At 38.0% G+C, this 22,958-nt stretch overlaps 1 protein-coding gene across 1 annotated transcript in view; it reads right to left on the reverse strand.

Moving 5' to 3' along the window:
- Positions 1-288: 288 nt before the first annotated feature.
- LOC135466034 (CD109 antigen-like) overlaps positions 289-22,958 on the reverse strand; it is a 55,227-nt gene continuing 32,557 nt past the window's right edge. Inside the window, exons 4-15 of the mRNA XM_064743423.1 lie at positions 20,299-20,324; positions 18,344-18,494; positions 17,823-17,893; positions 16,615-16,666; positions 13,813-13,886; positions 12,878-12,917; positions 10,422-10,515; positions 7,840-7,936; positions 6,180-6,251; positions 5,511-5,654; positions 2,962-3,162; positions 289-616 (exon numbers count right to left, since the gene is read on the reverse strand). Of these exons, the coding sequence (XP_064599493.1) occupies positions 494-616; positions 2,962-3,162; positions 5,511-5,654; positions 6,180-6,251; positions 7,840-7,936; positions 10,422-10,515; positions 12,878-12,917; positions 13,813-13,886; positions 16,615-16,666; positions 17,823-17,893; positions 18,344-18,494; positions 20,299-20,324 (1,145 nt within the window). The 3' untranslated portion in view covers positions 289-493. The remainder of the gene's footprint in view (positions 617-2,961; positions 3,163-5,510; positions 5,655-6,179; positions 6,252-7,839; positions 7,937-10,421; positions 10,516-12,877; positions 12,918-13,812; positions 13,887-16,614; positions 16,667-17,822; positions 17,894-18,343; positions 18,495-20,298; positions 20,325-22,958) is intronic.

The following is a 22,958-nucleotide window of genomic DNA, read 5'->3' on the forward strand; positions in this document are numbered from 1 at the left end:
TAATAATGACAACAGACAAGTAATGACTCAGCCATGATAATGTTGTGAACATTAGGAGAAAACGCATTAAACAAACAACAGCATCAACAAGAGGCTATCAATGCAACATGGCAAAACAATTATACACCCAAAATTAAAGCTGGGTGCAGGATTGGGTTTCACCGCAGTATCACAAAAGATCTGAAACATTGGTACATAGACGGTAATGAGAAATTCCAAGACAATTTCGATTTGTCTGGCCGAGAAAGCCAACAGTGCACCTCAATGCAAAACTATGCATTCCCTGCAACAAATTTTAAACTTTATCAGCATACACGTTTCATATGAAAACAACTCCTTCGAAGCAAGCCACATGTAGGTGCAGGACTGTCAAAAGCGAGATGAGATGTGAGGCAGCCATTATGATATATATTCACTTCATGTACAAACACATTCCTTCATCAAATGATCTGAAAAACCAAATGTTTCGAACCTGCTGAACTCTGTACGGTAGTTAGTATGACAAATCACTTACCTGATTACCATTCTGACCCTGTTCGATCTCAATACTGTTTCCACTTAGTGATTTAAACTGCTGGGACACATAGTCTGTGGCCTTCACTCCATTGTACTCTGCCTTTATTAAAAAAAAATGTACAAAATGAACAAAAACTGTTCAAATTATTAGAAATGTTCATTCACTGAGAATGATTATAATAAAGACAAGAAGTAATGAAAAAATGCTGACCACCTGACAAATGACAAATGACTCTTATTTTATATCTGACTAATGACATAGTTGGTTTCAGATTGGTCAGAAGTAACGGACTGACTGATGACTTTAACACAGAGCCTAAATGACTTGACAACTTACTTGGTATCTGACTGTTGGCTTACGCAGAACCTAACTGACTGACAACATACCTGATATCTGACTGATGACTTTAAAATAAAACATAACTGACTGACGACTCTCACACAAAACCTACATGTAACAGACTGGTGTTAATGTGACATATTACATTAGTGACAGATTCACTAATGTTACAGTTATTACCGGACTAATGTTACAGTTATTACCGGACTAACCCATATTAAATGAATTAGTTTATATAGTTTGGAATGTGAGAAAATTCTAATCATCATAAAGGAGAGAATGATGGAGGCCTTTGGTATATCATTGTAATTACATGTATGATGGTATATGTGATCATCATCGTTATGTACATTTCAATTCTTCAACTCTTCTCTTAATTCTTCAACATTTTCGCATAATTTAAAGGTGTTTATTCGGCAGCATTATTCTGTGTAGGTGCCAAAATATTTTCCGTGAAGCCCTAAAATGGGAAAATCCAACCAGTGTAGTTTTGTCTCCACAATCAAATTAAAATGGTTGAATAAATCCTGCTGAAAGTTTTTCTTATATTCATATATGAAAACACGTTCAGGAATTAAGAGTGAATCAGAGCAGAAGCTGAGGTTGAATCAGATACCAGACTATGTTCGACAAGATACGACAACAAATAATGGACACTTTGTAATGCCTTTTTGCTGTATTTACATACATTAGGAGAGAGGATGTAATCTGTTAAGTAGATCTACATGTAGGTGTTAATACAACCAATAAAACATCAGATCATCCTGACAGCACGACTAAATTATACTGTAATGCTTCTGAAATGAATACATTAGCCAACAGGACGACTTGCCCTGAATACCAGCTGACTCGTAATTGCACAGGAGACAATTTTATGAGAGGACAGGAGGCCTCTAGGCCATCATCAAACAAATACTCAGTTTCACTGCTTCCCAGACATTTTCACACATGCATTTCAGCTTCTTCTTGAGCACTAAGCCGTTTTGGCAAATGTTTCGTAACAGCTGAGTGCTGTACATGTATATGGGATGCCAGTGAAGGATGGATTTACTTATTTCTTCACCGTTAACAACCATTCTCAGTTATTCCCACATACTGACAGCGAGATTCAATCAAGATTCAAGAAAAGAGGTTTAAATTCTTAGCTTTAATTCCTATTCCAGGCAGCAGATTACAGCCTACAAGCTGGAGAATCTCACACATCCGTGTAACATGTGACTGTATATGATGTAATAATAATAAATAATAATAAATAATAATGACAACAGACAAGTAATGACTCAGCCATGATAATGTTGTGAACATTAGGAGAAAAAGCATTAAACAAACAACAGCATCAACAAGAGTCTATCAATTCAACATGGCAAAACAATTATACACCCAAAATTAAAGCTAGGTGCAGGATTGGGTTTTACTGCAGTATCACACAAGATCTGAAATATTAGTACATAGCTGGTAAAGAGAAATTCCAAGTCACATGATTTGTCTGCTTCAGGTTACTGTGTTGAAGACACTGTAGAGTAAACCTCCTGACTTAAAGCTGCAGCCAACGCAGCAAGATGTTGGATTTGAATATGCAACCTTCCTTAACAAGTCTCCTATAATATACACAGTACATGCGTTATTCTGTCTTCAATCTCCACAATTTTCAACATTACAGCTATTTTGGATTTCTGCCAAGTGGCCTTCAAAAAACATTCAAAATGCAAATGAAGAGTTCAGGCGCCAAAGCAGACAAATCCATTTCAATTTTTCATTTTGAATCAAATTACATTTCGCATCTACCTAATGTTTTCAAAAATGCAGACACATAAAAGTAGGTGTAAAAAGGTTAACTATACAGTATCACAAAGTGGGAGAGCCCATAGAAATTTATCAAAAAAGTTAAAAAAATTCATCAATTGGATTTTTTAATGTCTTGGCAAAAACAGTGTTTATCTGTTTTTGCACCTGAACTCTTTAATTTCCTTATAAGCTTAAACAGGACTATGGTCCAGACAGTACACGATACTATGAAAAAGCAAAACACCTTCATGATCAGCACATACTAGAGAAGTATATATATATAATTACTGGACATAATTAAGCGTATTTTTCTGTCTTACCTCAATTCTCAAATTGGTAGCATTGGGAGCAGTCTGATGATCTATCATGAGGAGGCCAGACGCAGGTAGACTAAAGCTATAATCAGAAACCTTCGCATTGTTTCCTTCATTAGGAAATTGTTGATAATTTTCCGTGACCTTGACAGTGACTTTCTTTCCGGTATCCAATAATGGACTCCCATCCTGCTGAGTTAGCTTCAGCTGAAAGAGACGGCATTGATACAATAGACTGAATGTCTGGTATACAAGTCAACTGAAGAAATGCTGACCCTGTCTTCTTTACCGACTGATTGATTTAAACAATACTTACATCAGTCTATCTAGAACTACTGTTCTAACTAATTACATGGGGGATGGTCTGGTGTTTTAAAACAATAAGCGTTCGACGACGCTTGAACACTTTTAATTTCTATCCAAGACTAAATCCCTACAGACCATCTGTATGTTACACGTGGGAGAGTACATCACTGACTTGCCAGCCCCAGCACCCCTGTTTCTGTTACCAATGAAACTGACATCCATTGTATCAGTGAAAAATAGAGTAGAGCATTAAAAAATGACCAATAACCTAATAAATATACAAGTACCATAACTAGACCCCATGGGTTGTGAAATGGGTCGGTTGCTATAATTCTAACTTCTAACAGCAAGAAAAAAATTTGTGTAAGCAAGAATACAAAAAAAAAAACATAGGCTGATTATAAATAAACAACGGAACAGCGGAAGACCAGATGCTAAAACATTTTAGCATAGGCTTAAATACAAGTGCTAACTACTTAAAGAAACTCTATGAATAATAACATATAATTAGTCATCAATTAGTCTTCATCCACCATTTTTTCTCTCTTAGCAACAGCTCACTGCTTTCTACATGTACCTCTGGTTCACCTAGTGCAACACCCCCATCAAGGGAGACAACCCCCCTAGAGAAGATTAGGAAAAGAAACCAAAAAAGAAAAAAAATGAGATTAAATTTAACCATCATTTTAATATTATGACAATGTTGATCATCAGAGAACTAAACCTATAGTTGTGAACAGGCATTTGAACCATCACATTATAGATACTGGTCCTCCACAGGATAACCTGGCTTCAAACTGAAATGAAAGACCATCCGAGTCTACCCTCTTGAAACTTGATTCTGAAACATGTATCGCTCTGGCCCGTAAAGGAAGGAAGAAAGTAGAGTTTTTCTCAGTTTTTAAAACAAATATTCATCTGCCAGCGTGGTAATTCATTTAAGTGTATCCAACTTAAAGTTACAGGAAAACGGTGAAGTACATATCACCTCGAGTTCGACCGATATCTGCCATCTTGAACAAATCTGTTTCACTTTCGAACTGTGTGTTCCTCATAACTCTGCATGCACATGGTTCGAAAACTAAAGGTTTTCGTAGTATCAGTACTCCTAATGCACACAATGTTAGTTAATGATAACAATTAATTTATGTACAAATGTTCAATTAAACCTTAATAATTAAATCTTCCCAAAATATACACCACTGCATTGTGACCTGCAGATCGCCTACTGGACCGAGTACCTGCGAGGTCCAACAATCACGTGAATGGTCACCTGCAGATCGCCTACTGGACCGAGTACCTGCGAGGTCCAACAATCAAGTGAATGGTCACCTGCAGATCGCCTACTGGACCGAGTACCTGTGAGGTCCAACAATCAAGTGAATGGTCAACGCTGCAGGTACTAAAGGCTTGAGCAATGGAAAAACGAGTTTAAAAATTCACACACTCACAACTAGCCAATATGTGAATTTTTTTGGGGGGGTGGGGGGGGGGGTGTCTTTTTTTAGAATTATATCCAAACGTTCATCCCACAGCAAATGTAATTCAGAGCCCATTCCACAAAATTCCATGAAAAAATTTGCATAATAAGTTTGTTGGCATTCACCCGGTTGGGAAGATCAACTATTGGTCAGTGACCCAAGGGGTCAAGATCAAATGGCATATACGCCGTCTGATAACTTCCACATTACCGATATTCTTTTTCTAGCTTTTTCCACCATTATGATGACTACCTATGCCCTCCATAGCTGCAAGGTAACCCCAAATACAATTAGGAACTGTTAAATACATGCATGTAGATTACTTTAGAAGGTGTAAACCTTGTTGCTATGTACACTACCACAAACAATCAAGGTACTGACCAGTAAGTGACATTTACCCTTGTGACAATCAAAAAACCCTCAATAACGTTTCACTACATAAAATTATAAGGATAATAAATTAAAGCACGGCTCCAAACATAATTACAATTTTTATTCAATACATAATCATTACAAACCATAACAAAGGAAGTTAATATTTAACAAATGATCTATTTTGTTAAGCCCAATGACACGGCATACTTGGGTGAAACTACTTCTGGCAATTTCTTCACATTTTTGACGCCTCTATAATTGATCTTTGACAATTCTCATAATTAAGAATAGGTTATAACTTACTGCTTTTGCCTTACTGCATGCACTGGTTAAATTTAATGAAATGAAATATTCTTGGTAGTAAACTTAAGAAACATAAGAACAAATATATACCTGAAACCGAGTAGCCAAACCAGATTTGATGAACTCTGGCCTGTTGATGAACTCTAACTTCTCTAAATCTCTCCATGTCTGAAATTTGGAAGAGCTTTTTCTCTTTTCCCCTGACAAGGAGTCAGTAACTTCGGCCTCAACAATCTGTAAGAGAAACAAGCGCACAAGTTTTGATATTTGTTACATAAAAAATATTTAAAGTAAAGATACATGTAAATGAAAATCTACATGCTATAGTGAACCACTTTTCCAATAAGGCCACTCTTATTTTCCTAATCTAGTTAAAAAGATATTTGTTAGATTTATTTATTTATTTATTTATTTATTTATTCAATTGATGTTTTTCTGCCATACTCAAGAATATTTCACTTATACAACAGCGGCCAGCATTATGGTGCGGGGTAAAAGCAAACACAGATAAATTCATTACAACATGCATCAAACATTTTTATGCCAGAATGAAATATACCCAGCAACTGGTCCCCGATACCTATCATACACAAGTTACATTCAAATATCCTTTTTAAATAGAACTTGGAAAAAAATACTGAGGCACGTCTTTTAAATAACTTCACACTCTTTCATCTAAAGTTGCATCATTCTTTGTTTTCTGCACCTTTAATTCAATAAAAAGACATTCAGACTTTACTCATCACCTGAACAACGTACCATAGCACAGATCCCGCATGAGACAAATGTACCACCTGGAAATCTCACATCAACATTCACAACTCCCGAAATCTGAGAAAAAAAAAATGAACTAAATGTGGTTAGACTTCATCAATTCATATCATGTGTAAGTAATTATCTTTTTGCACTTCACCGGTTGTCTATTTTCATGAAGGCCAGGCTTACTGATGAAGGAAAGAGTTCACAGTTTGGGAGGTGGGTAGTTGGGGTGGGGGTGGGTGGTAGGAAGATGGGGGGGGAGGGGGGTGCGTGGTAGGAAGATGGGGGTGGGTAGTTGGGGTGGAGGTGGGTGGTAGGAAGATGGGGGTGGGTGGTAGGAAGATGGGGTGGGGGGGTAGGGAGGTGGGGGTGCGTGGTAGGAAGATAGGGGTGGGTAGTTGAGGTGGAGGTGGGTGGCAGGAAGATGAGGGTGGGTAGATGGGGCGGGGGTGGGTGGTAGGGAGGTGGGGGTGGGTAGATGGGGTGGGGGTAGGGAGGTGGGGGTGCGTGGTAGGAAGATGGGGGTGGGTAGTTGGGGTGGAGGTGGGTTGTAGGAAGATGGGGGTGGGTAGACGGGGTGGGGGCGGATGGTAGGGAGGTGGTGGTGGGTAGATGGGGTGGGTGGTGTTTAGATGGGGTGGGGGGTGGGGGTCGGGAGGTGGGGGTGCATGGTAGGAAGATAGGGGTGGGTAGATGGGGTGGGGGTGATAGGGAGGTGGGGGTGCATGGTAGGAAGATAGGGGTGGGTAGTTGAGGTGGGGGTGGGTTAGGCACCTGGCCACGATTGGAAATAGGATTTAAACCCAGTCTGGAATTATTGGTAAAGAGCAGTGAGGCAAACTTTCCATTTTTGCTCTAAAACAGCAATTATTTATATGCACATAAAAAAGAAAAATTCTGTAAATAGCACTTAACCAGAATCAGTATCAGTTGCACTCAGTCATAGTTTTCTGACAGCGTTAGGAATCTAAGACTAGATAATTTTAGTTGGCTCTCAACTGCCTTATTCCTGAATGGGGAGTTGGAACAGCCGTAGCCAATCACTATTCAATTTTCAGTCATGTGACAAGTCATCAATATGGCAGGAGTGAAAGATTTGGTAGTCATTAAGGAGCGTGAAAGAAAGAGTTGTTCTCAACTGTCTTCGGTCGTTACATCTGTGCAGTAACTAAATCAATGCATCAAAACAGATACTATAAACCAGCCTTCCATCAAAATGGATGTTTTGAGTCGATAATTGCAAGGGAATTTAACATTTAACACAACCATCAAAGAATTAAGTAAGTATATAAAATACGACAGAAGCAGGGAATGTTCTAGGCAAATCAAATGACAGTGGTATAACCAACAGTAATTTTGATCAACTCTATATGACCAGTTTAGCAGAGTTGGGTCGTGTCTTGAGCAATCATAGACTCCAAGCTCTAGTCTGGGTCTGAATGAGTGAATGCTTAGGGTTTAACGCTGAACTTAATTTCTGGATTTAAAGTTTTGTTGATATGTGCAAAATTAAGATTACAAGGTAACAGCCTGTACCACTTGACAATGGCACTGGCTATCAGTTTTGGTTGTCCCCATAGGTGTGTTGTTCATAGTATGTTTAGTACTGTTGTTCATAGCACTTGCGCTTGATTTTCCTGGAGATATATTTGTGAATCACCTGGCGTGAAATGGTCTGTTTCTGAATGTTGTACCAGTCCCTTTCCTGTCTCACTGTAAGTACCAGCTCTCCGTCCACAGGTGTTCCAATATTGTACCTGTCCAACAGATATACAATCATGGGGTGAAGACCTTGACTTACAACAACAACAACTTCTACAAGGTACACCGTATTATAGAACTTGGAGGGAAAATGTTTGCCCTTAATAAATAACAAAGGTAAGGAGGATCCGCTTGATGAAGGGAAGAGACATGGTTACTTATTAATCAACTTCATCGGACATTAAGACAAACACATGTCTGAAGGAGGACAATCTCAAAGAAGTAGTCACACAGGAGTTAAGTCTGATGTCTTTGACTGTCTTGCTAAGCCAAGAGAGACAGAAGGTGAGTAACCATATAACAAATTTATCCTGCAAAAGACTCATCAGTTCAGCGCAGAAGGCTGATGTATAGCGAAATCGCTTCAGCAATGTGACCAGTTTTCACAACCGAACAAAGGGAGATAATCAAACAGTTTAATGAGCTAAACCACCGCAAGACAGGTAAATTGTCTGTATTTAAGAGATTTCACAGCACTTGCAGGCACCGTGAAACACAGGTATGAACAGTTCAGGTTGAGAGGTTCGTTGTGAATGATGACGACAATGTCAGTGACAATGTCCCTAAATTGTCATTGGCATACGACGACTTGTTTACATTTGAATCCTCAGCCAGTTATAGTTTGATACCCCTGAACCGATTTCCAAACAATGAATACTATAGTTAGATCATTATAGCTTAAATAAGGTGTGTAAAGGATGTGTACAATGAACTGTGTAAAGAATAGATTTTCTTTCTACTTTCGCCAAAAGCAAACCTGTAGGGCTGAAGCTTCACATAACTATGGAGAGCTTCAGATCTTCGATACAGGAAGCCATAGTCCTGAATGTACTTGGGAGATAGATAATGTTTATTTATTTATTTGATTGGTGTTTTACGCCGTACTCAAGAATATTTCACTTATACGACAGCAGCCAGCATTATGGTGGGAGGAAATCGGGCACAGCCCGGGGAACACCCACGACCATCCGCAGGTTGCTGCCAGACCTTCCCACTCACGGCCGGCGAGGAAGCCAGACATCACAATGTATAAACTTTGCAAATGACAAATGGATTTCCTTTATTTTTTAGACACAGTCATTTGGTAATTTTACACGAACCGCATTGTGTTGGTTACAAATTTCCAACTGATAAATGAACAGAATCATATATACTCACGATCTGAGTTACAAGTACAGTCTTTGTGACAAGTTTACTGATTTTTAAAAGCATGGTTTGCAAAAGTGCTATCTATCTAAGTGATATAAAGACTTGGTGCTAGAAGCCGCAAAATATCATTCATGCCCCAAAAGTCTCTGCATGTTTGATTGCTCTTTTCTTTTCTTTCGCATTTTTTTTTTTGAAATGACCGAAACAATTAATACATCAACTTGATGAATAGAGTTCATAGAGTACAGTATCCAGTTATTTAATCGGACTAACAAAGTCCGTCGCCTCAGCAGAGCTACCAGCTGTTGAACAGCCAGCCTTAGTTCAGCAGAGGAGGCACAACTAGGAACAGACAGTCGGAGCATTCATGAATAGATCGAAGCAGGAATACCCCGTAGTTCAGGGCATGTCCACGCATGGAACACTGATGGCTCTGAAACAGACGGCTGTTTGTTCTAACTTTCAAGATCTTCCCATAATACATATGAACATGTTGACTTTACTTCATATTAGTGACTTTGGCCATTAAAGGCAAAGAAAAGACTACTGTGAAGCATATGTCAGACAAAAGACTATTAAAAACTGCCTATAAAAATTTTTTCAGCCAAGTAAAATGTATCTGGAGCTTTAGATTCTACGATGACCTTTTCTGACAAAATGGAGACCAGCGAGGTCACTTCAGGTTTTTGCCACTTAACACCATCAGACTGCTATTTTTCTTCATTCAAACTATGTATAGATGTATGAAGGAGTGAGTGAGTGAGTGAGTAAGTGAGAGAGAGAGAGAGTGAGTGCTTGGGGTTTAACGTCGTACTTAACATTTCTTCAGTCATATGACGACGAATATAGATGAATGAAAGTATTCGCTAAATGTACCTGGACACAAAACATTTCAAGAAAAAACTGGATGCGAAATCCTTGATACCCTCTGGGTCACTACAGACCACAGTAGAATCTAATGTTTTAAAGACATTTTACTTCATTTAAAGAATTCTAAACTATGAAATTGAACTATTTTCCTGGAGGGAGCCTCTCACCAATGGTCGCTTTGAGTTCAAGTCCAGCTCATGCTGGCTTGCTCTCCTGCCGTATGTGGGAAGGTCCACCCAACATAATGCCGGCCGGCGGCGTATAAGTGAAATATTCTTGAGTACGGCATAAAACACCAATCAAATAAATAAATAAATAAATTTACCTGGACAGTGTTTAAAGATTTTTCACCAAATATATACATTTTAGTGTTTCCTTTGCCTTTAAATCATTCTACAACACACACTTGAGAGCTCATTTTTTCTTTTTTCTTTATGACCTTCGATAAAACCAAATACTTACTTGGCCGTAACCCTGGCTGTAATTTGCATTGGATCTTTAGAGGACACAACAAAGGTGGGATTCATGGTAACGCTGACCTCAAACTTAGGGAGAGCTGCAATAATACAACGATTAAAATTTCACACATTTATATCAGCAATACAAAGAGTCAACACAATCTCATATTCTCACTCAAAAATAAACTACTGAAATATTTAATTGGTGCTTTATGTCATACTTGAGAATATTTCACTTATAGATGGTATTAATGTGTAGATTGCTAATAGTTTTATTTAGTACAATCCAGCCTGAAAGGTGCAAGCCTATCGTTTCTATTTGGAGAATTAAAAAAATTCTTTTCAGACAGTGTTTTTGTTGATTTGATAGAAAACTGCAAATCGCAGCCAAAGGACAGATCCTTCTAACACTTATTTAAACAGGCAGAGCAATGCTAATGGCACAAAGTCCGACATCTGCTGACATCTGCTAATAACATCTGCTAGAAGCTTGTCGTTGGTTGAATAGATAATGTCATAAAAAGTTTTGACTTTCAATAGAACCTTGGAGTGTTTCAGTGTATTTCGGGCTTGTGATACCAAATCTATTTTTGTTTATTTTTTCAATGTTTATATCTTTTGAGATAATCAAAAAGTTAATTTCATGGTTTTGAAGTTACATAACTTCAATGGCTTGTACATGGAATACTATGAGAGCTAAAAATTTTCCATTTGCACCAAACTGTAGGCTACCTATGCCCATTTCATGGGTTAAGCCATTTTTAACCATCAGTACAGTTTTCTCGCTCCAATTCAGTGCTTCAATGACATCCCTTATTTCAGAAATAAAAATTTAAGCCCATTCATTTAACCTAGACTTGGAGGGTAACTGGACACTTACATACTCTCTAAGTATCTAGCTAACAATCCATGATTTCCCAAAGTGAGCGGTGTGCAATATAATTATATATCAGCATCAATGTCTTACCAATCGACAGTTATAACACTGTCATGTCGCATGATGCTATATACTAAAGCAGAAGCCAAAAACCATTCATGAAGCCGTGAAACTGTAGGCAGTTATTGTTTAATTTAAGTTTTAAATGTTCTCATCATTTATTTATTTATTTATTATTTGATGGGTGTTTTACGCCGTACTCAAGAATATTTCACTTATACGACGGCGGCCAGCATTATGGTGGGTGGAAACCGGGCAGAGCCCGGGGGAAACTCACGACAATGCGCAACTTGCTGACAGACTTTCCGACTGGAGCTCAGGCTGGAGAGGAAGCCAGCCTGAGCTGGACTTAAACTCACAGCAACCATATTGGTGAGAGACTTCTGGGTGACTATGCTGCACTAGCACGCTAACCGACTGAGCAATGTGCTCATCATAAAATGGCTCCTAAATTATTTACCGAGCAAACAAGGTTATGTTGATTCACCTCTCCCTCATTGGAACATTATTCATTACAATGACAACATCTATCTGTACACACTGTCATAAGTTTCGGTGAACAAAGTCATCAGACTTTGTAAATTTCTGGCACTCAGAAGATAGGTTATCATGTAACACAACTTTTGTGAGTCATAAAGACATATTTTCTGGTCAGGGCAATATTCTTCTGTGGTTTGCTGACTGATAAACCAGTTGCCTTTAACACCTTTCAGTGTTGTGTTTTTTCAAGAGTTTCAGTATATGTTACAGGCATTGATTTCATACAACACACTTCGCTTATAAAACTGTAAGCATGCAGATTTTTAACAACAGTGTTGCACTGATGGTAGGAGAGGTGTACACTAATGCTCAGTGGGAAATTAGTGTCTTCACAAGAGTTAAACAACCAATTATGAACTCAGAGTTGAGAAAGCAGGTTAAAGCTTAACAGAGGCTGTCAAAATTGCAATCGTCTGTATGGAGGGAAATTGACACCTAGAGAATTCATTTAAAAAGCTAATTATTCAACACCGCAGATGAATTTTCATTTTTTCGTGGTACTTGTGCCAACATGCTTTACTTTCAAAGACATGGTTATAAAAACATTTTTTTCGATGTTACATCGAGGTTAATACATGATGTGCAGCTTTATTTATAGGATTGGTGTTTTACGCCATACTCAAGAATATTTCAATTATACAACGGCGGGCAGTGTTATGGTGGGAGGAAAACGGGTAGAGCCCGGGGGAAACAAGTACCATCCACAGGTGAAGCTGTGCAGACTGTTTTACTGTCTAATACACAACTGCCTCATGCGAGCGAAGTGCGTAGTCTCAACTCATTTCTCCCCACAGTTTTGGGATGAAAATAAAGTGGAACATTCAACTAAAGGGGCTTCAGTCAGAAAACTTTTGTCCAATAAGTGGAGCTGCTAATTTTTTACAAAGGAGCATAACGAAAACTGTGACAATATCCTTCTGCCCCAGACAGGACACACAGATGACAGAGGGCTAAAAATCAGACAATGGAGCATGTATACATACTGTATTCCTCCACTTGAAATGTTTCTGTGGTTTCTTCACCCTGAAATTAGAGAAAATAACAAAAACAAATGAACATGTGAAAAATATGTATTGTTAACTCAATTTCATAAGGCCCATAAATTAATATTTCAATTTTACCAAACTTCTGACAATAATTATACAAGTTGTGCAGCACATAAACAAGTTGTGCAGCACATAAACAAGTTGTGCAGCATATAAACAAGTTGTGTAGCACACAGACAAGTTGTGCAGCACATAAACAAGTTGTGTAGCACGTAAACAAGTTGTGCAGCACATAAACAAGTTGTGCAGCACATAAACAAGTTGTGTAGAGCATAAATTAAATATGCAGTACATAAATTAGTGCAAGTTCCCAGTCTTTTCACTCAGGCCAGAGCAACTCATGATCGTAATGCTTGTGGGGTATTGGACAAAATGGGACAGGGTGGGCGTGGGAATCACATGTCAAAGTTGCACAACGTTGTACAAAAACGTACACTATGGTTCTAAATTCTACAGTAATTCTGACTTCATATTCACTTATTCATGAATAATGAAGACAATAATGTTACGCTTAACACAAACGTTACCTGGCACTTCAACAGCAAGCTGAATTTCACAAACTGCTATTTTCAAATTGGGTCGTCCAGAAAAAGATAAACTCATGGAACATTTTGATTGAAACCAAGAAGATGTACATTATTAAAAGGGGTGATTGGGCGATTGAGCACCTGTTTGGGAGTCTGAACGTTCTGTTTCAATAATGAATAGAAGAAATATAAGTACCTATTGTGAAGAAAAAAAAATGATCTTAATCTTGAGAAGGCAGTTAAGTCCACCCTAGCAATAGAGTCATGTTATTCACGCATCTTAGCTCGTGAATCGCATGCTAAGGATTTTTATGAGATGCCAGAGGTTCATACGCCAGTCCTTACCACTGATGTCACTTTTATCTTCCAAGCCCCAAGGGCGGTCAAGGTTGACAATTCCAGTTCACCAGATACAACACCTGAAAAAGGGATAAACATTTCTGAATATCTTTACATTGAACAGCATTTAGAATGTATCGAATGTCAACAAGTACAACCTCTGAAATAAGAAATTAGTTAGTAATCAACATGCAGCAAGAAAAATGTATGGGAGATAATCCTCACTTCAAAGTAAATTATCTCCCCTTATTTTCCCTTTACTTCAGAACCCTGAATTTACATGTCATGTGGACTTAACTGATCTAACAAGGTTCTTCACAAAACGATAAAAGTTTCAAAATTAAGATACATTGTTCCCAATATAAGTCGTACATCCTTCTATCATAGTTTGCTGTTCTCAAATGTGAACTAAATGAGACTTATTTAATACACACCGGTTTGATAAATGTACTCCAAAATGCTTTTGTAATGTTAGGTAAGGGGTAGAAATAGTGGACTTCATAAATATATTTCTTAAGGACAGTATATGGTAAAATTAGTCTGCACCCAGGAAAAAGGAGAAAGTAAACCTTTAATACAGTGCTCACATGTTAAACAATGAAGCCCTGGTGAAAGTGGTGAAGAAGGATTCTTCTCGCAGTACAGACATACGTCCCACAGAGAGGTACTGATGTACGCTATTAGATACACGCTTACTCAGTGACAGGAAGTACTGATGTACGCTATTAGATACACGCTTACTCAGTGACAGGAAGTACTGATGTACGCTATTAGATACACGCTTACTCAGTGACACGAAGTACTGATGTACGCTATTACATACACGCTTACTCAGTGACACGAAGTACTGATGTACGCTATTAGATACACGCTTACTCAGTGACAGGAAGTACTGATGTACGCTATTAGATACACGCTTACTCATTCACAGGAATTACTGATGTACACTATTAGATACACGCTTACTCATTCACAGGAAGTACTGATGGACGCCATTAGATACACGCTTACTCAGTGACAGGAAGTACTGATGCACGCCATTAGATACACGCTTACTCAGTGACAGGAAGTACTGATGCACGCTATTAGATACACGCTTACTCAGTGACAGGAAGTACTGATGTACGCTATTAGATACACGCTTACTCAGTGACAGGAAGTACTGATGGATGCTATTAGATACACGCTTACTCAATGACAGGAAGTACTGATGTACGCTATTAGATACACGCTTACTCAGTGACAGGATACGAAAATATATGGTGTCAGTAACCTTCATATCAAGAGACACATGGGTGATGCCAGGGAATCACAGGAAAACATCAGAAATGAGGAGAAAAAAAAAACAAAAACCACTAATCTACACTGCTATATGGGTACCAATCTCAGTTTCTAAGAGATATTGAGTGCACTTGAAACCGACCTGTCCCTTTACCATGACACTGAATACGATATCAATTGCTCCTCTGATCAGTCACTTTTGAAAATTGCTGACCTTATTCTACACTCCAATGAGTTTGACTTTAACTACATTACAAGCAGATAGTGGGTGCACCCCAGGATGCAGTCCGCTCCCCTGAACTTTGTGACGTTGCCATTTTCAGGCACATCAATCAGATCCTGAACAAATTTCTGCATCGCAATAGCATAATCTTTCACAAACGATTCAGAGAAGATGGACCTATTATCATGACGTCTAACAGACTTGTGGCTGAACATCTCTTTGATTTATTATCATATTTATGAGATGTCAAATTCAGAAATTAAATTTCTGGACATTACTTATCTCTAAGATAGATAGATTCAAGCAGGATTTGATCCTTTATCTGAAATGCTACTCAAAGCCCACCGAAACGTACCAATATCTACACGGGGGGTCAGCACATTACCCATTCTACTTTAAATATTTTATTAGTGGTGAAATCACCAGGTACTGCAGTAACTTCAACAATACGCCAGATTTCTTCAAGAAGTCCTCACTCTTCAAATCAAACTGAGCTTGATTCCAATTTCAACAAAGTGAAATTTGAGGACCGCCCTATGAGAGTCCTCTGGAAAAACAAGACTACTAAAGTCGTGTCAAACAAACAAATACATTTTATAACCACTTATCATAATCGTCAAAAGAATATGAGAAATATCCTTAACAAATACTGGCATCTGATCAAAGGAAATAAAGGTTCTAATGAAGAAGTTCCTCTTCGTCCTTAAATCGGCTACAGTAGAGGCAACAACCTACGTGAAATCCTGCACAAATCCAAATTATACCATATGCTATCTTATCTTTGTCGTGGACTCCTGATGAGGGTAAACGCGAGCATAATATGCCGAACAAAACCGAAACACAGCTAACCTTGTCATGCATAGATTCACCCAATCCTCAACACTATGACAACCATTCATCTATATACACAGTTGTCTCTTTTAGGTGTATACTATTTACACAGCTTGTAGAAATGGACAGTGTCCAATCTGAGTCTACCCCAGTTAAACTTTGCGTGTGGCTTACTCGGTTTTCTCTGAAGCCACAGTGAGCATTGGAAAGATTTTTGAGAAATAGTAACAATCAAGCAGGCCAAACACGGATGCTCAACTATGTAACATGTATACAAAAGTTATGTTGCCATGGAAACCCAGGAAAAATGGAGATGAAGATAATGAACAATAAATACCAAATAATGCACAGATACATGTAGTATAGATCTGCAAAATGAGGTGAATTAGAGAACATATTGAAATTCCTATAGATTTTAACAGGGTTGCCTGTACAAGTAAAAACAATTTCACTAACAACGCTCAAAGACTTACCATTTTGTCCAAGTTGGTCTCTCCACTGCTTAATCTTATTCCCCTTAGGATCCTGTGAAGGAAGATAGAAGTAGAAATACTTACATACACTGACATAAGAGACAAAAATAAGCTTCAAAATACTGCTCATTGAATCCTGTTAAAAAACAATGTTTATAGATACAATACACACAAATCACAAAGCAAATGCATGTTTGGAATACCGGTACACACAAATGACAACTATCAGCCAACGACCTATTGCTTCTTGAGGCCAGCCGAAAGTTACTGTTATGAATATATACCAGACTGAACTCATGAGATAAAATAACAAAGTGTCATGCCGAGTTATCATGAGGAACCTCAAGGCATAACCACAAAGGCCAAACCACAGAGGCACAGGCACAAAGGCGTAAACACAAAGGCAAAACTGCAAAAGCACAACCACAGAGGCACAACCACAAAGGCCAAACCACAGAGGCACAATCACAAAGGCCTAAACACAAAGGCACAACCCACAAAGGCCAAACCACAGTGGCACAACCACAAAGGCCAAACCATAAAGGCACAACCGCAAAGGCACAACCACAAAGGCACAACCCACAAAGGCCAAACCACAAAGGGGGTTAAATACAATTAAAATAAAATGAGCATCATTACTAGCCCTACATGAACATCTATGTTACCTAAATCTGCAAATAACTTGTAAAGTTCCACCTAAAAGATTCACAGTAAATTCAAGATTTATCTATTTGACTGGTGTTTATTTGCTACCAGTAACTGGTTTATATACTGTGCTTGTACATTCTTCTTCTACAATCAGCTTGTACAGTTCCACCTAAAAGATTCAGAATAAATTCTAGATTTATCTATTTGATTGGTGTTTACACCAGCTTTATGGTAAAAAGTAACCTGGCAGAGCCTGCAGGAAACCTAAACCATCAGCCGGTTGCTGTCAAATCTTCCCACAAACGATCTGAGAGGAAACCAGCATGAACTGGTTTTGAACTCAAATCGACTGCATTGGCGACACACTCTTGAGCCAATGAAGGTTAAGCCACAAAGTTAAGATGACAAAACACAGTTTGCATTTTGATGTTCTATCAGCTTGAATGTTTGATATTGCTTGAATTCTAGTTAAGAGAAGAGTTTTTCTTTAGAAAAAGCACAGATGTGAGCGTGACACGGCTTGTTTACTGCACAGAGATCCTCCATATTTCAGATCTTACCAAAATCTCCACAGTGATGGGGTCATTCTTTGGTACCAGGAAAACATCAACAGCAAATGTTCGGAATTTCACTGCAAAAGATGGTTAACAGAAATTCAGACTTTCAACAGTAAAACATCAAATGAATTAAGTCTTTTGATTATTGTTTGCCATACTCAGGAATATTCATGTGTATGATGGGTAGTCGTATTCACAGGTACCAGAGTACTCGAAGTAAACAACCAACCTTCACTTGGTGCCTGACTCATCTCCTAACTTAAAGTCATCGATGAAACAGCGAACGCTAGATTAATTGACCTCACTGGTCAATGGCCTGATAGTCACAGCTAGGCAGCGCTTTAACCATTTGAGTCAGAGAGGTCCCGAAGAGGTCTATGACTGGTAAACATATGAGGAGACAACGTTAATAATGATATCTTAATCCACAAATTTACAGCCAGATGTTTTTTTTTTTTTACAAAATTTCATAACTAGACAACATTGAAAAGTCTCTGCCACCCTTAACACAGTTAGTACAGTACCTGTAGCCCCTGGCTTGTATATACTCTTGTCTGTCGTGATGAACACAGAACGCGTCTTTCTCTTCAAATGGATTTCAGTCTGGTTGTCATAACTGAGTCCTTCCTGAACACGTACGTAATACTTAGCACTCTCATCAACCTCATTTGGGATCTGTGGATGACAACATATGAAATGTCATTCTCAAGTAATTATTGTCTCGGCAGCACAATAACAACTAGGCTTCCATGATAGCTAATAAAGTATGCTATATGCCCATGAGGTAGTCCACACTGAAAATAGCGGACACAAATATCTGTACCTGCAAGCATTTTTATGAACCGACAACCAAAAACGTTTCCTTATTTTTACCTTCACTTAGACAAAACAAAATACAGATAACATTTATTTATTTATTTGATTGGTATTTTATGCCATACTCAAGAATATTTCACTTATATGACGGCGGCCACCATTATGGAGGGAGGAAACCGGATAGAGCCTGGGGGAAACCCACAACCGTCCGCAGGTTGCTGACAGACCTTAACAGGTACCGCCAGAGAGGAAGCCAGCATGAGCTCGACTTGAACTCACAGCGACCACATTGGTGAGAGACTCCTAGGTCACTACGCTGCGCTGGCGCGCTAACCAACTGAGCCACGAGGTTCCCAAATACAGATAAGAGAATTTAAAATACACAATTAATTTCAAACTCACTGATTTTTGTGCATTATGGCTGAACATTATAAAAAGAAAACCAAAATACTTTGTATTAAAGAATATATGAAAAGGACGTCTAAAACAAAGCAAAATGAAGAAAATTATGCCTAAGAAAGTTCTTTTTTTTTTGAAATTTGAGGTGTGTTTTTACATCTGGTTATTACTCCTCTATATCATGCATTTTTTCCATCAATGGTCAAATTTTTCAGAAATTACATCATCGTTGATCTTGTTTGGATCAAGGCCAACACCCTGAAGTGCCCCGAACCCAGTGAACCGTGGTCGCAATAGTGACAAGCTCGTGTGTATTTAACTGATCAGAGAGATTAGATATTTCCCTACATTTAAAAGTGGTTCACTGCATCATTTTTAGCTGTTCCAAAAAGTGTGGGATGATTTCAGGCTTCAAGCTTCTCCAGATTTCCACGTGACTCGACATTTCGATAGGAATGGACAAGGAATGTGAAGCCATCCGACTTTTCCCCAAATGAGTGAATTGGAATGCTCTGAGCATTTAAAGTGCATTTTACTAGGTTGAAAATAAATGTAAAAAAAAAAATCCAACTATTCGAAATCTAAAAAATAAATTGAACTACATATATTTTTATGGACATGCAGTATTCAGTCGTCTTTCACCTGATATATACTTCACCGTAGTGTTTTACTTACCTTTAAAATCTCTTAAAATGTTTGATTCTTACCACTGATATGATGTCATGAATCGTTTCTAAAGGTGATATAACTCTGATCTACATACACTATGGCGTGTTTTGGGCCAGTGATTCTGCATCGGTTTTGTTTTTTGTCTACGTTTGTAACTTACTGATATATAATCAAATAACTAGGAGAAGGTGAAAGCAGCTTGTGCAGACAATTTGGTACACGTGAAATTGCAGGCAGTTTAAATTGTGAAGGAAACTGAGTGACATTGCGTTAACCACCAACCTTTCTCACAAATGTCACAGATTTTCATCCCATAGAGTGGGGCTCATTGTGTGTTACATTGTTGGGAGATAAGTGCATGTCCACTAATAACTGTCACCAATACAAACACACCGTTAACAGCAAGAGAATTTAGAAATACCGAAGCTGGCATATTGAACAACACTGTATCCTAGTGACTTACACACAAACATCTTTATAGACGCAGTTACAACCCAAAAGATCAATGTTCTGGTCTTGGCAACCTATCTTCGAATGTTATCAGCAATAAACAGAGCTTACAATGTGTAAAGATGAGCAGGAAAACATGCATTACCTGAAGGCTGAATGGGGCCTGGGTACCTGGAATTTAGAGCAAAATACAGACTTATAAACAACATACAATTACTTTTATATTTGCCACCCATTATTCATTCATAATCAATAATTCATCAACTTCTGCATATGAAAGAGTGCATTTCAGTGCAATTTATGCACCTTTTAAATTTTATTTTAAAGACAAATCTACACTGATTGAGTTCATTGATTGGCTTCAGCACAAAGTATATTTTTATCAGTCTGAGCAGAATAATGTTAACACAATGATGCAAACAGAATGCTAACAGAATAATGCCAACAGAATATATCTGAATATACATATCATAAGCATCTGAAAACATTGAAGAATTACAGTACACACGATTTGGTGTTATTTGTGTCAGTTGTCAGTTGAAACAAGCTTTGCGGCTTACTACCAATCTGACTGATGGCTACCAGGAAAATTCCACTGGCGTTCTACTGGCATGCTAAGGTGTTGATATTTTTTTAAAATCTTCACTATATCGTACACTCGACTGGATCTCAGTACACTCTTGAAATTTAATAAAACTGAAAGTACCGGATTCATTTGTAATAACCACATGTACCATGTAAACATAAAAGTACCAATGTATAATAAAATCCAAACACTATTTCAAGTTTCTACGAACCCTTTTCATCTTCGTTATTTCAATTACCAGCACATTTCATGCAGGTACACAAAGGTAATTTTGTGCCGAACATTAAAATTGTCCCAAGTTTTATCTGAACACACCAAATGTATGTGCCTGACAAACTTTGTTAATAACATGTTCCAGTTTAGTTAGAACACACCATCTGTACAAAGGGGAAGGGATGAAAGGCAGCACTGATGTGGTATATTGGTACAGGTAAGGAAAGTAGTGCAAATTTTTGTCAGGTGAAAGGGTGAAGTAATCACCTTCTTAATAACTGTCTTTTTGATTATATTTTAGCTTACCTTTTCAAGTAAAGTATATAAATACTTGAAATCAACCAACAAATAACAAGGGAGAAATGTTGTTTTACAGTTTAAAATCAAATCAAGTTTCAACTGGTGCACTGAATGAATTTTTACCAATTTCACCAACAACATCACTTTCTCACTTACTGCGTGTTCCTAAAATGGGCACAGAAAATTAACAGAAAAATTATACTTCAGTGAAATTCTAAAAACTTTCACATCAGCATACTGTAAACTAAAAGTATACATGCGCATTCTATGTAATGTAAATACAAATCTGTACTTTCCAGAAAGTATTTTTCAGGTCCTGTGAAATGGTAGAAATGATGTGTTGTTTCTGTGTACATGATTTCACTAGGTTCATTTAATTATGACTGTCACTCTTTGGCGTCTTTAAAAATTTGCAGAGATTTATTTTTGGAATATTCGGAGAGAGTCGTATGACGTGCCAGCATTTAAGATATATTCTGTAAACCCTGCTGCTGACAGAATGTACCTAGAAGCACACAGCATACAACCCAAATTTGTCTTTTCACTTGTTAAAGAATTGCTGTACTAGGCTTTAGAAATAAAACAATTCAGCCAAAGATAAGATCATCTCACCTACCACTCTTTCTGACACAAGCACATTGAATTACTTCAGCAAAATAATGACATCATCGTCAAAAATCATTACAGCCTCAGGTTTCTTCAAAAATACTGATTATAATATACAGCTATGAATATGGTCCAATGAAATCTGTTGCATCGTACCATGTGACCGTTCTGTTCTTGGAGTGATATTGGATACCAGAGAGCCATATGTTTTTCATATTTCAAAGGAAAGCTGCAGTGTTTATCTTTAGCTCTTTACTTTGCTATAAACATTTACAATGAAATATTCACGGAAGATGAAATTTCATGGTGTGATGATTTACAAATTTGTCAAAATCCAAAGCCAAGATCAAAAGAAAAGAATAGAAAAGAATACAGCACTGGATACATTGGCCAATAAAGACACAGAGATTGAAAAATTTTCTCAATGCCAGCTTAATGTGTGTATCCTCAACCGTTCTTTGTGTGGGAGGTCCTTGGATTATGAGCTATATAATAAACAGTTTATTTATTTATTTATTGGATTGGTGTTTAACGCCATACTCAAGAATATTTCACTTATACGACGGCGGCCAGCATTATGGTGGGAGGAAACCGGGTAGAACCAGGCGGAAACCCACCACTATCTGCAGGTTGCTGGGAGACCTTCCCACTTACAGCCGAAGAGGAAGTCAGCATGAGCTGGATTTGAAATCACAGCGACCGCATTGGTGAGAGACTCCTGGGTCATTGCGCTGCGCTAACCGGCTGAGGCAGGGAGGCCCCTCAGGTCATTTGCAAGGTTGTACGAAGTTGTGTTCTACTCATCTATGTTGTGTTGAAAAATCTGCCTTAGACTCGACACTTGCGGCGTCTCATTCAATACCAATTTCCAACACAACATGGACTTGTATAGTACTGCTCCATAACGTGATGTCAACTTTGATGGAAGTCAATTGGCTTAGAGTTTAGTGTCATTTGGGAAGTTGAATGCGTAAGCCCATTTAGCAAACCTTTATGAAACTGGGACCTGAGCTCCAGTATATGGTATAATTATACAATCAGTTTATATCTAGTAGCATATAAGTGTTTCAGCAAATTTAAGAAAAAAAAAAAAATGATTG

The sequence above is a fragment of the Liolophura sinensis genome, chromosome 5 (assembly GCF_032854445.1).
Source record: "Liolophura sinensis isolate JHLJ2023 chromosome 5, CUHK_Ljap_v2, whole genome shotgun sequence".
Classification (NCBI taxonomy): Eukaryota; Metazoa; Mollusca; class Polyplacophora; order Chitonida; family Chitonidae; genus Liolophura; species Liolophura sinensis.